The 14,654-nt window shown below is 41.3% G+C and overlaps 1 protein-coding gene across 1 annotated transcript in view; it reads left to right on the plus strand.

The window, feature by feature from the left end:
- Nucleotides 1–2,964: 2,964 nt before the first annotated feature.
- The window catches only part of TAFA1 (TAFA chemokine like family member 1), a gene marked incomplete at its 5' end in the record, with an annotated part of 208,989 nt that continues 197,299 nt past the window's right edge, over nt 2,965–14,654 (plus strand). The window contains one exon of the mRNA XM_082289069.1: nt 2,965–3,082. Within this exon, the coding sequence (XP_082145195.1) occupies nt 2,965–3,082 (118 nt within the window). The remainder of the gene's footprint in view (nt 3,083–14,654) is intronic.

The following is a 14,654-nucleotide window of genomic DNA, read 5'->3' on the forward strand; positions in this document are numbered from 1 at the left end:
GTAGGAGTCTCCTGCTCTCCCGTGTGTCTTGTTACACTTTCCCTGCACCACTCTTCCCTGTTCACAGGCATGTGATGCTCTCTGTACAAGGGAAGAGACTCCCTTAAGTCTCGCTTTCCTCTCGTGAATAAGTGCCAGAACAACGCTGGGGAATAAAGGCTCTGCTGGCAGAACTAGCGAGTCCCCAGATCTCTCCTTGGCTGCCCAGCCCCTCGCCTCCCCCGGCGCTGCTCCCCTCCTGCCCATCCCTACCTGCCTCTCGCAGCCGGAGCGGCCGCTCCCCTGCGCGGTGCAGGCTCTGCTGCCGCTATTTAAATGCAGCTCCAGTCGCTGGCGAGCGCCGGGCTGGGGCTGGTGAGCGAGGGCTGTGTCGCTTTAAGGCACATGTGATACTCTCCCGAGCAGGGATGTGTTGAAATAGGCTCCGGCACCTCCAGCATCCGAGAGCAGCGCTCGAACCGCCGCCTCCCTCGCCGCCCGTGCGGAGCCGGGGCTGCGCTGCCCGCACACGCGAGCTGCTCCTCGCCCTGAAGTGGCCTGGAAGCCGCGCATCATCTCAAGATCGCTTCAAAGGGCTCGTCAAGCAGAAGGGGATACTCGGAAATGATTTAAAGGTGAAAATGAGAAGGTTTCCACCCCTCAAACCTTGGCCACTTTTCTGACGGCAGTCTGAGAGCTCAGATGTCTTCTTTACTCTGGAAACAGGATTTGTAACGAAAAAAAAATTTTTTTTTTCCTACTTCTAATCCTGATAAAGAAGATTATTGGGAAGCTATAAAAGAAATCCCTTATTGTGATACAGATGGATTTAAAAAAGTATTAGATCTTTCCGATGAACACTACTAGAGTGCTCTGCTCTTGGTTGGATTACTCAGGTAAGGAGCTTCCTCAGGATTTAAGATTCAGAGAGCAGATCTGGAACTCAGACAATAAGTGGAAAATATTCACTGCTGTGTTTCTATACTAATGCTAAGATGATCTCTGGGTAAAACTGTGTATGTGACAGTTTGCTGACAAGCAAGTGCATGAAGAAATGTTTGTTAGAAATGCTGGGTTTGAGCAAAGGTAGTTTGAAATAGTGCAGTTTGAGAGAGGATTTTATATTTAAAAGAAGCCCAAAAACTAATAATAAAGGCTGAGGGCATAAAGTAAGTCTGCTGTCCATGTGCTGAGAACATGATGCCGGAGGAAAGACCCAGGAGCATTTAGCAGGTTGTGGAAGTTTGGCTTTGCTTCGCTCTTTGACTGGGTTTTTTCAAGTTCAGTTTAAATAACCTGAGTAGCTGAAATTCCCCTACGTGAGGCTCACCTTTCCCTTTGCCTTGTGGTATAAAAAGCACGGGAGCGCCAATTATGACAAGAAGGTGTTAATTCCTGAAGACACAGGAAGCCTCCTGGGAGCTCCCTGATCTGAGGGGTTTGAATCTCTTTTGCAAGAGATAAATGGGTCTAAAAAGAGAGGAGAAAAAGTGCATTGTATACTGCAAAGCAAACAGTTGGAAATGAAATTAATTATACACCACGCAGTGCATTAAGAACTCAGTACAGAGAAAGGAAGAGCCTCATGCTGATCAAAATAATGTTTTGGTATTCTCTATTAATTATACTTGTAAGTTTATGTGGTTCATTTCAACTAATTAGACTTAAAAAGCTTCCCAAAGACTGTGCTGCTTTAAAATCAGGGGAAAAATAGGTTTATATGCATATATTTTATTAGCATTGCATTCCACTATTTTAATATTGTTCATCTTCCTACTGTAGAAATCCCCTGGTATCACATACAGACTTTTTTATTTTTTTTGTAAGGACGTGATTTTTTCCATGTGAGAGATTTAATCTTTCAAAGTCTTTCTTGCTCTGTGAAAATGATGTTCAGCTGATTGGATTATTAGATAGCGAGCAGCATCCCATCATTGGCTGAGTGAGGAGAGTGCCTGAAAGTTTGATTAATTTGGCCATCTGAAATGCAGCAGAAGGTGCTGTTAAGGGAACTGGACGATGTGTAGCGTAGCTGAGCCTTGCAAAACTCCTGATCCTTGCAGGCACTGAGAAAGAGCTGCTGAAGTTAACAAGTCAGAGGGAAATTTAGCCAGTTAGTACAGCCATGAACACAAGTATGAAAAAACACAGTTGTCTACACTGGATGGCCAAGTGCACCAGCAGACAAAGAAATAGTTTTTTCCCTTTGCAAAGGGAATATTATTTTTAAATTTTGACACAATCTGCTTTGTAAAAACATCAGATCTTCTACAGAACACATCTGAAATTCAGTCTGGCCATACTCCAGTCCTTGTACATGCACAGGTCGAACAAAAGGAAGCTGATTTCATCTAGGGATTAGAACATAATTCTGAGAAACAATTACTTTGGTAGACAGAAGCATGATTAATAATTAATGCTTGCAAAAGCAAGAAACCAAACAATGTACTGTTACCCTCTGGGTCAGTAATAGCCTTTTTAGTTTTGGGGATGAAGTATTTTGGCAATGTGTCTTGGATATCTGAGGATGTTTTGTGCCTTTCTGCATTGTGTTTAAAGCAGCTCTGATAGTGCCTGGACATCATGTTAGTTTTTTTCAGCTGGTGCTGTGATTTTTCTTTAAATTTAATTTATATTTTTAACTCCCCTGTAGATTCAGCTATGGATCAGTATGAGAAAATTTTCCAGCTTCTATTTATATTGTGGTTTTTTTAGTCCTCAGATTATTGCAGTTTGATTTTTACCACTGAATTATTAAAGTTATCCAGGCTCCCATGTTGATGTCTCTTTACCTCAGCTGTCCTTTTTGGGCATGACCTTTGTTGTACAACAATTGTATCCTGCAGGGACAAATAATAATCAAAAGACCTTTAGCAAAAGGAGTGAAAAAGAAAAATATTAAAAATACTGTTGTAATGGAAGCTGACTGTTCTGTGTGCTGTAAGACATTGGATAATAATGTCTGTCTAATATTTTGTTTAGAGAATGGCAGTGGTCTCTGCAATGTCCTGGGTCCTGTATTTGTGGATAAGTGCCTGTGCAATGCTGCTCTGTCAGGGGTCCCTCCATCACACTTTCCAGCAGCATCACCTGCACAGACCAGGTAGGACTGAGCTCAGCTCTGGGCTAGCAGGCTCTCTGCCTGTGCTCGTGTCTGTCTTGATAAATGATTGATTAATCAAAATTCTTTTTTCATTTAAGTTTTATGAGTTGCTTGCCTTTGTATTGCACAGCATCTGTTTTTTGGTGAGTCTAATGTGTGTTGTGCTTTGCCAATCCAATATGGGAATAGTCATCCTTTAATGTCATTTTCTAACAATTTCCCAACAGAAGAATCCCGTTTTGGGTAATGGTTCAGTTTCTGTGTCCTTGCTTCTCTCTCCCCTTCTCCCCATTTGGTGAAGTTCTGGAATGGCTGTAGAACTTGGACACTGTGACAGCACACGTTTGGAGAACTTTGTACTTATCTGACCCAAACTGGGTTCAGGTTTGTTCCTTAAACCACCAGCACCAAATCTCCCTCAGTCACCCGCGTGTGCTGGAGGTCAGGTGTTTGCCTTGGAATAAGGGAGACACACTTACTCTGAGGCTCTCAAGTTTACCTCTGAAAATTGATGGGGCTGCAAAAGTGCGGCCCAGAGGAGAATTTGGGGCTGTGAATAGAATGAATAGAGTGCAATGCCTGTAAAGGCAGAGTCAGTCCCACAGGTTAGCAGTGGAGAACACAGCTCCCTTGGACTGCTGGATCTGCAGGGACAGCACAGCCGTGGGTTTTCATTGTGTTTTTATTAATAGAAATGGATCACACAACTTCTTCAACTTCTAATTGTACTTTGAAGAATGTGCTATGCTAAAAACTGAGGTGTTGACATATCCTAGCAGAATATTTTCATCTGGTTAAAATTGGTTGGGCCAAGAATGTCACTTAATGAATTTGAATCCAAAGAAAAGGTGGGAGAGGCTTTGAGAGTTGTAGTAATGAAAGATGGAAAATGTTAACTCACAGAGATGAGTCATTTTACAATGTGGCAATTAATATTTTAATATTTTTTGATCAAATTACATCCCTTCATAGACAGATGGTCTTGAACACAGGTCTTTAGCAACTTCAAAACTCAAAGTTTTCCCAAGTACATTTCTTGCCCAGAAGTCACAGGTGTGGGTATTGTCTTGGTTTCTTGTAATAAAACATAGATGGTATAGAGGAATAAACCAAAATCCTTGCTAGGCCGGGTCTCAGTGCCCATGTTAGAGCATCAGGTTGACCAAGGGTGTTACCTTTATCACCTGGCACTGGAAGTTTGGGAGTGCTTGAAGTTTGACGGGTGAGGGACTTATTTGGGACTTGCAGAGATTTATTACAATGCAATCATCAGTAATGCTGCTGGTTATTTGAGTGTGTCCCTAGTGAAGGAAATGGGAAAAACCAGCCCAGCTAAACAGATATGTAAAAGGAAAATGTAATATCATTTTATGGATTCAGTTGAAACAAGTGACATTATGAGAAAAAATGAGAGCTGGGCAGATCCAGAGCTCTGCAACATTTGCCTAAGCTTGAAAAATCACCTTTTTTATGAAGCAAGAACAGCAAGACACTGAATGCATACCAAATGTTGGGGAAATGTGAAAAATGACAAAATCTTTCACTCAGAGATGTGCTACAGATAGAGTGAAGGTTTTACAGCTGCCTCATCACCTACTTAGAAGCAGCCAAGCTTTCCCTCCTGCAAGCCTGGCTCAGGCAGCTTCTCTGCACCCTACATGAATAAGATTGATGGTGTTCTGATCCCAGGCAGCCAATTTCAGTCTCTCAAGAAATAATCCACTACATGACAGATGAGTGGAATTTGACATGATGTTCACCTCGAATTCAGATTGTGCTGCACCTGGGAAGTACCAGCCAGTGAGTGTCCTTTTGGGAAACTGTTAGATATTTTGGACAATTTCTGCTGTCACAACAGAAAATCAAGACAGTGTTTTTTTTCATAAGGCCATGAATTTGCAGTCTGTCAACTGAATGTGAAAGGTTGTACATAAAAGGGATGGAAATATGTTAACTAGCAAACTGAGTGATTTTAATGTATTCAACCGCAGTCCCTGAGCACACTCTATTTTTCATATTTATATTATTAGGAATGCATAGTTTACTTTTAGTTAGAAACTCTGTAAGTAAGATTAAAATGTTCAGCCAAATAAAAGTGAATAACAAATGGGTGCAGATGAGCCAAGGCATAATTTCAGTAATTTAATATTTGGTATATGATATTTTAACTTACTGAATCATGACGAATATAGCTGTAATCAATAGCATGCTCAGCATACCTTTTCTTTCTGTTTGTGATCTTCCATAGATAATGAGGTGCTCTAAAATAAGAGAATTTGAGCAGTTCAGCTCCATCATGGGGCCACTTTGGTTACAAGATAATTAAAAAGGCAGGTTCCACCCCATTTTGTGATTCTCATGCTTGATGAATAGAAGAGTGTCACTGAGCACAGGAAGGTGCAGGTAAAAGATAAAATCCTCTTGGAGTGTATTTAGCATAATAAACTTGAACTGAACACAGTGGATTAGCACAGTGAATATATCCATCTGGACTACTGCAGTTAATCCAGTTTTGAAACCCTGGAAATCAAGGGCAATATATAAGAAGGTTAGTTTATCATCAGAGATTTCTGAGCTTGATCTTTTTTTTCCCCCCCTAAACTTTCTTAGGCTAGCATCTAAATGGGCTGAAATAGATTTGTACACACTGTGACATCACAAAAACTTAAAGCCTCTTTTCAGTGCAGTATAATTTTTCATTTTTATAATTCAGTACTTCTTTATTCAGTTAGATGACTTAGCAGAAGGTATGAACGTGGAAACAAACATGATAAACTGCTCTACATGACAGTATTTGTGATTGACTGTAGCTTTATTTTCTGTGAAATGTTGGCAGGTGTGCACAGGTAGTAAGGCCATAGTAAATACTGCTTGCTTATAAGATGAATGATGCTGAATTATTTGTGCCTCTTCATTATTTCTTTCTTGTCTCATTAACACGGTGAGAAGTTTGAGTGCTGCTCTTTAGTGCCCTTGGGTATTGGTGCCGGTTCCTTTTGACTTGGATAGATCAGGAGGAGACCTTGGAGTAAACCTGCAGAACCCCATTGCAGTGTAATTCCCCTTAGGCAGTACTCATGGCTTTCTGCAGGGTTTTTTATGACTATATTTCATTTTCATGAAAATCATGTTAGGCAAAGGATGTGTGAAAGCATTCACAGGAAATAACTTTATGTGGAAACAAATCTCCATCTTTGCAAGCTTGTCATTTCTGTGTGATTTAAGAAGAAACAGTGGTAATGAAAAGAATCCCACACTGGTTGTTCTAGTCTCTAAGACGCAGCAGTTGTAGGGCTGTGGAATTGGCCTGAGGGGTTGGAGTGGACATGTGATTTGTAGAGCTATCTGAGTGCCTGTGATAGTTCATTGATCATCTGATTGACAGGATTGACCCTCCCAGCAGTAGGAAATAGATGCTGGCATTTGGTGACACAACAAGATATTAGCCAAGTACAGGATTCAAGTTAAAAAAAAAAAAAAAAAGGCATCCATCACCCTTTCAATCATGCAATTCTTTGCAAAATTTTGACTTCGTTCCATAACAAGGTATTGAATCTGTCAGCTGATCATAGATGACAACACTGGCCATGTGTTACTTGGAGGACACAGGATTCACCTGTAAGTTTGTGCAAATGAATTAGGTGCACATCAAGTTAGTGTTGTGTGCAGTGTAAAGATGTAAGGTAGACACAAGCCGAAAAATGTACCCACTGTAGCACTGCTGACATTTGCAAATATGCTAATTAAAAATAGGCCTGTTCAGAGGAAGAAATCATGGACTGAATCAAGGCTGGAATTTTACGATGCTAAAACATGAAGTACCTTTTATTGTGACAGTAGTTAATGATGTGCTTATTAAAAATCTTCTCAAGAAGTAATTCTCTGTACTTCATATTATGAGATGGAAAAATCAGTCTCAAAGCAATTCTGCACCAACTAACAAGGAACATCAACCTAAGGATGCTCTGAGCATGTTTCTCAGTAGACAGCGTTTTGCAGAAACTGGAGTCTGTAGCTGTGAGCAAAAAAATGTCTTAGTTCTGATCTTGGCCTGCCCACTGATTTTTTGTAGCCTTGGGGTAAACCACATATTTTCACATTTCAAAAGGTCTACTATTTTCATATGTCCCATATATGTGGCTATTCAGTTCAAAACATACAGGGTTTTGAATCTAATTCCTCAGGAAAGTGTAAATAAAATGTGTCTCTACTTTGTACAACTGTTGAGATTTGGAAGGTGAATTCAACAGGATTTTTGCTCTTGGTGTTGACAGAAGCAAGTGTGGCATTAGGTAGCTAATATATAAAAGTTTCTATGATTAGCAAGAATTGTGTTTCATTAATCACATGGTGGGAATGCAAACTGTTGCCTTCAGTATACGATGTTCAAATTGCCAGGCAGGAATACAGCCAGCCATGGCCAGGAAAGGTGACAACTAATGTTCCTTGCTGTGTTAGTTAGAATGAGCAAATTTTTAAGTTCTAAGGTCTGATTCAGTTTTCATTTACACCAGAAAATGCACAGAAAGCACCACAGTGCCCTAGTTTGTTCACAATCCGAAAATCCTGCTCATAACGAGCTGTTCCAGTCACTCACTGGAAAGATCTCCCTTGTGATACCTTTGTTATACACACCTGGCCTTCACAGGCTGCTCTTGAAAATGGGAAATTACCAACTGCTAAGTGAAGAAATCCAGGTTGTAAGCACCTCCTGGTCACACACAAAATACATTTGGATGTACATGGACATGTATTTTGTTTAGGAAGAGAACTGATGTGACAAAATCAACACTTAAGGATGAGGTAGGGTTTCTAGCAGCATGATGGCAATGAACTGCCTGCTGTGCTTGTGTGATGTGCTTGTTTACAGCAGCAGACTTGATCAGAAGTATTGCACTCTGTGATTTTGATTTTTGGATTGGTTTTTGTTTTTTTTTTCTGAAACATCAAACCTCTGAAAAAAACCCATCATGGTTCCAGGGTGTGCTTGCAGATAGGGCTAGCTTGTGAGCGTTTTTGGGGTCTGTAAGCTGTTGCCTGAGACACAGGGAAGTACGGGGGAAAGGATAGGTTGGCATTGCCAGGGATCAGCTGGTCCTCACTGGCTGGTTGGTGGCAGAAGAAGGGCAGCTGGGATCCTCACAGCTTGGTGCAGATAGAGGAAAGCTGTCACCAGTCACACTGCTGAATGTGATGCCTTGTTACTTCTGATCCAGGGAGATGGAGCAACCTGAGGGCCAGCAGGTGTTGCAGCTCGATGGACAATGAAGAGCAGCTTGGCCAAGGTGTGCAGTGGGGCCCTGAGCAGCCCACGGCGCCCAGTGAGGCTCCCCAGGAGCTGCTGGAAAGCGTGGCTGCATTCCCTGTGAATGCACTCCTGTGGTCACCCTCACTGCACACCTTGTGCAAAAGAGCAGTGGTGGAGTGCTCAGAGAGAGCAATGGGATGATGCCTCCTGGGTGTGCTTTGCACTGGCACTGGCTGTGTTCTGGTTTAGTCCCCCTGCTCTGTCCTTCCCCCTGGCCATGCTCCCGTCCCCATCCTGAGCCACTTCAGCTCTCCCTCAGGCCTCTCTGCAGGCAGACACTCGGGTAGGTGCAGAGCAAATCCCTCTTGACACGGCAGGAGCTGCCCTGGGGAAGGAGGGACCAAAAAGCACCTCTTGCTGTGCTGGCCCCGGCAGCATCTTCTGCTCCCACACCGTGCGCTGAGCCTCCCTCTCCAAGTGCAGCCTTGGGGCCCTGGTGAGTCATGCAGGGACCTTTCAGTGCACAGCACTATTTGTATCTTGCTGTCACGGCATTAAAGACTGTGAGAATTCATACTGTGGTGGTTAAGTCCCAAGGAAAATTTGGCACCTACCAATATAAAGCCCAAAGGCAAACTACATTGCTCTGCACTGAAGTATTTCTGCTGATAACATCAGAAACGTGCCTTTAATGATTAGCCTGCTTTAGTCCAAAGCTCATTTATATTTTAAAAGGTAATATTCAAGTGCATTGCTTCATAAGATTGATGTGTTTTCTCCCATAAGTGTGATGTTATTTTATCCTGTACTGTCTGTAATCTTTGTATTTCCTTCTGAATGTTTTCCTTTCCACTCTATGAAACCAACCTTTGCTGCAAGCAAGATTTTTTTCCTGGTGGAACTCAATATTTTTTGCTGCTTTCAGATGCCCTGTACAGAAGAGTTTTCTCCAGCTGAACTTATTCTTTTGCATGGGAGTGATGTTGGAGCTTTCTGTTCATCATGCTCTGGGTAGGGACCATGAGGACTTCAGCACAGTTGGAGTCTAAATTTATGAGACTCAGCCAGTGATGCACAATGGGGAATCGGGGGTGTAAATTAAGCTGAATGAAGTTACAAAGCCGAATGTGACTCATATTTCTACGCTCTATTTAGATTGGTTTTTGACATCTCTCTCTTGCCTTCTGTATTTTTTTTGGAATAGCAGTTTCCCCCTTTTCCTTCACAGTGGGTAAAAAAACCACTCCTGCCCTTCTTGAAGGGTCACTTCAGTGGCAGCAGGGTGCAGGATCACTGTTGCCATTGTGATAATCAATAACTGTGTCCTAGTATTCCAGTGTAATCCTTAGTTTGAGAAAACAGCTTGACTTGGGAACTGAATTGATGGCAGGAATGGAGGATTTTACTAGTTTTTGGATGATGCCAGTGATTCCTTGAGAACCACCAAGTGAAGTGCAGTACATAAATAATCTGTTGTCTGGGATGGGTGCCCTCGTTGTGGTGCAGTGTCTCTTGAGTTATGAGTAACTCAGTGAATAACCTGCTCTCCATGAGCAGCTCCCACCCAGCCACAAGTGCTGGGAGATTTTTGGAATTGGGCACAAAAATTTCTTCCATAAGCAGTTAAGTTTTATTTGTATATGGTGTACCTTAACTCTTACTAAATGAATAGGCCACTAAAAACCAGCTTAAACAATGATCCTTGTCTCTTGATTATCAGGAGAGCTGTTGGTTTAAATTAAAGAATGCTTTTAATCCATCCTCATGCATGATCCAAAACTCCTACTGGATTAATTTAGTTTTCTGTAGTTGACAAATCTAAATCAAGAGCCTTCATTGTGAACCTACTAAAACACAGCAAGCAAAATACACTTTCAATTAAATTGTGACCAAGTGAAAGTTATATCTGTGGAGAACTGGATTAGAAGACTCCTGTGAATGTACATATCAGTTTGTTGGAAGGTGGGAAACCTGGGACTGTGATTTTTCTGTGTTGTGAATAATGTCAGCAACCAAAGGCTCTGCAGATCAGCCTGGGTGCAGGCAAGAGCCTCAGGATCTAAACTGCACACTCTGATAAACCTTTATTTTTACTGTCCTCATTAATGCTCTCCAAAACTGCTGCTAAATATCTCTGGCAAGCAAGGCTTCAGTGCAATTGTACTGTGGTGTTCAGGATTTATTAATTATAATCTTTTCTTGCAGAATCTATTTATATTTGATCATGACATTAATTGGTTGCCAAAACAAACTAGAGTTAATGGTGTTTAATTAAGTGGTTGAGAGCAAGCAAGGACATTTTATTTGGAAAATTGGTTTCATTGATTTATATGTTTGTTTCTTAAAAGAACATGCAGAAATGAAGGGAACCTATTGGTTAGCACTTCTTTCCTACGTGCTGCCCAGGAATCACAATAACACAGTGGTGACTTTGAACACGTTCAGGAGTTTAAAAGTACCTGTAGTTCTTATATTTGCCTATACAAACATATTAAGAAGTAAGTGTTCACATTCTGAGCCATTCTGAATTTAAATAAAACCTAAAACCAGACAGAAATGAGGTCAGATAACACTGAAACCATCAGTAAGCTAATGTTCAGAACACTGCATTTTGAAAAATACATTTCAGGGAAGAACTTAGCTTCGTTTCTGGACTGGCTAAAGGTGCTGTGGATAGGGAAGGTGTGGTAAAACACACTGAAATATGACTAGATAGGTTTTTCCTGTAATTATATTCATAAAACCCCCAATTATTGTATTTTTATGGTGTAGTAATTCCTATGTTTTCTATCATGTGTTTAAAAATTGGCTAATTTTACAGTTCAGAAACTTCTGAACACCAGCCTATCTCATGTTTTAAAGCCAAAATTGAAACTGAGTAGGAAATTCTGAGGACTTATTATTTGGGAGTTTGGGCTGTTCTTAGGAATCAATTTTCTAAGTTGAAACTTCAAAAATTATTTACATATCCTCGTGCCTTCTTTATTTCTGCCTTGATATTCCTCTTTGGGGAAAAAATTATCTGTATAGATATCAGCAGTTACCCAAAACAAGCCATCATCCTGATAGAGGCATAAATCCTGTCTGGAAGCATAAATTCACATCTGCCACTGGCTGCCTTTTTCAAGACCTCAGAGAGTTCAAATTCAATACCAATGTGAACATGAGGAGGGTCTTGTGTGTCCTTCTGGCCAGTACCAGCTCTTGCTTTGGTTTAGAGCAACATTGGAATGAAAGGAGGTCTGGTGTTTCCAGAAGTTGCCCTTTTTAATACAAGGATACACCTTTTATTAAACAGCAGAGATCTGGGGAAAAATCTTGCCTAAATCATAAGCTGTCACAGCTAAACTAACACTATTTACTGTGACTTTCATTAACTTATTGAATTCCTCTTTTTGGTTACTTGCATGGTGTGCTTTCCAATCTGGGTGGTCAGTTAGCCAGAAGTCACTACTGTGTTAAACAAAAAAACCCAAAGGGATGAGTTGAAGCTAACAGAGGTTTTTGAGTTCGTAATTGTTTTCAGTGTGCTGGGGCAGGATCTGACAGGCAATGACTGTCTAAGCCAGCTCCCACATCTGTAGTATAATTATTTCTGTAGTAATATCTTTTTGTGAGGCTTTAAAATGCAGCAATTTTTTTCCCTCCAGGTAATTAGAAACTGTCTTTCCTCAGCTGAAATCTCAATGCTTTCTCCATCAAGTCAGCTGCCTGGGTGGTGTTTATCCTAACCTTGTTTTGAATTTCTCCAACAAATAGATGACTCCTTTAGTTCTAATTTAGTTTCTCTTGGTATTTCTATTATCTCTTTCTAGTTGGCAGGCAAGGAAATCAGATGTGCATCAAATGAAACCATTTGTCATGGATTAGTGCATGCAAATGCCTTGATAACAGCAGTAGACAAAAGCTGTGAGTGTCTGAACGCTGACTTAGGAAGACAAAATTAACAAGGCCAAAGCAGCACTGGTAGCTGTCCCTAAATGAGATTATTCAATGCCTAAGAGCAAGGCAATGATTCCATCCCTTCCCTTGACATTTGTCCTCTACTGAAGTGTTAAGACTTTGGGGAAATTCACAGTGAAGCCTATGAAGTGGGGAAGTGTCCCTGGCAGCTGCTGGCTTTCCCAGGACTACAGACCCATAAGGACCCTCCCTCTATCCATTAAAACCCATCTGTATCCCCAGCAGAGGCGGAGGATGGGGCTCACATGTGGGCAAAAGCAGAGAAAAAAACATTAATGGTCCCCCAGTGCTGTGTATCCCCATTTGCCACAGCACAATGGGAGTCAGGAGAGCTGCCAGGCAGGACACAGTGAATTCTGTTGAGGTTGAATGTATCCTCCTCAATGACTTATTTGGAAGTATTTTGCATTTCCTTCTTTCCCTGAGGGCAGAATTGTGTAATTGTTCAATGCTGATTCCCACTGTTGATAACACACTGAATCGAATAAGTTGGCAGTGGTTATTAGATATTTATCTCATGCTTGTCATGGTTACTCCAGTTCTGTTATGAGCCTGGTTGGTCTCTTTTGAGTCCTGAAAGATAAATGTGAGCACTGGAGTTCCCCACTCCAAGGATGGTGGGAGGAAGAGCTGAAACACAGTTGTAGGAAGGGGAATTTTGAGGTGCCCCACTGGGAGCTGGCTGTGGGCATGAGCATCCAGGGCACATTGTCTTTCTAACCCTCCAAAACCACCACTGGGAGATCACCAGACACAGAGGCTGTCATTTAGTCCACAAAGTAAACAGATTACCTGTTGTTCTCTGTGTGTTTTTATCCTGTTTCAATCTCTATTTTCCCTCTCCCCCTAAACCAGTTTCCTTTATTTTCTCTAAATCCTCCTTTATGTAAGCTCTTATGGCTCTCACTTTTGGAAAAGGCTTTCTGAACTTCCTCCTCATAGTCGATGCACCTTGATGTCTTGTTTGAGCTACAAAATTTCATTTGATTTTCTCCCAATTTGAACACCAGCAATATCTTAATAAACAGACAGTTCTATTTAGAAAGCATCAAAATGAAGCTATTTGATCAAAAAACTTGAAATGCTAGAAAGAATTTGCTACTTCCTGCTATTGGTACCATAGATTAAGTGTTTTCTAAGAAAAACTGGGAAAAATATAAATCATAACCTCTTCTACCCATAGGAAAAATGATTTCTGTTGATCAGAATCTTCCAATGGGGAAGAATTCGTAGTGGTTTCTGGTGTCTACACACCCCACATGTGTTTTGATTGGTGCTGTACTTCCTACAAGCAGTGTGGTATCGAGCAGTTCTTTGTACCAGTCAATCCTCTGAGGTTCAGGTTATGCAAGTCCCCCCTAAACCCTGTTCTTAGGTGAAATGAATTATTTCTTACGTTCCTTTTTTGTTTATTTAGCCTATCAAAGGAAAAGGGGAAATCTATAGTGTCTAGAGACGGAAACAGCTACAAAGCAGAATCACATTTACACTATACATTTATATAGTCCTTCTGATGAGGATTGTGTGTCTTTAGTATGCTGCTCCCTACATCTGTGCTCTTTAACAGGTGGGAAGAGATTATCCCTTAGTCCTGACAGAATATATGAATCAAAATCTGTAGGGCAAACTCATGCAGAGTTTAGAATGTAAACTTGCTTTTAAATGTAACTATAATAAAATAATTTTCTCAGTGTAATGCATTATATGAATTAGTATCTAAAGTTTCATATATCTTACTCTGAGCTGTGTCCTGTCTGCTTTCCAAGTGCTTTAATGTCCAGATTTCACATAGGAGCCAAAGATAGGAATAAAACTCAAATATGCCTTTTTCAGGAGGGATTATTCCATATTTTGATAGCACTTTATGGGTCTCAGAACATTTGCTATAAAGGCAGCATAGTTTTACAGGGACTCAACCAACCACTGCCTGTTTGGTCCTTTCTCTTTATGACCAGCCCAGGGCCAGCCTGTGCAGCATCCAGCAGTGGAACAGGCCATCAGAGGAAACAGCTGTCCCCCAGGAGCACATTTCTGGTAGCTGGGATGGAAACAAGTGAGGTTTTGTTATTCTGCTCCTCACAGCCTCCTCTGGTGGCTGCCAGACACTGTCCTGCCGCTGGTACCCAGAGCAGGATCCCCTCCCTAGTGCTCTGTCCTTGGCATGGCTGGACATGCAAGTGCTGCTCTGAGCCAGGTGATGGATCAGGGAGCCTCTCAGCCCCCTCTTTTCATGGAATCGAAAGGAAAGGAAAAGAAAAAAAATCAGACTATTTCATTTGCTCTAATTGGAAAAAAAACAACCCTTGATCTCTTGATTGATTCTAAAACCATGGATTGCTCTGGGAAAAGCCCTAGAAGATC

This window comes from Coloeus monedula (assembly GCF_965178545.1).
Source record: "Coloeus monedula genome assembly, chromosome: 11".
NCBI lineage: Eukaryota > Metazoa > Chordata > Aves > Passeriformes > Corvidae > Coloeus > Coloeus monedula.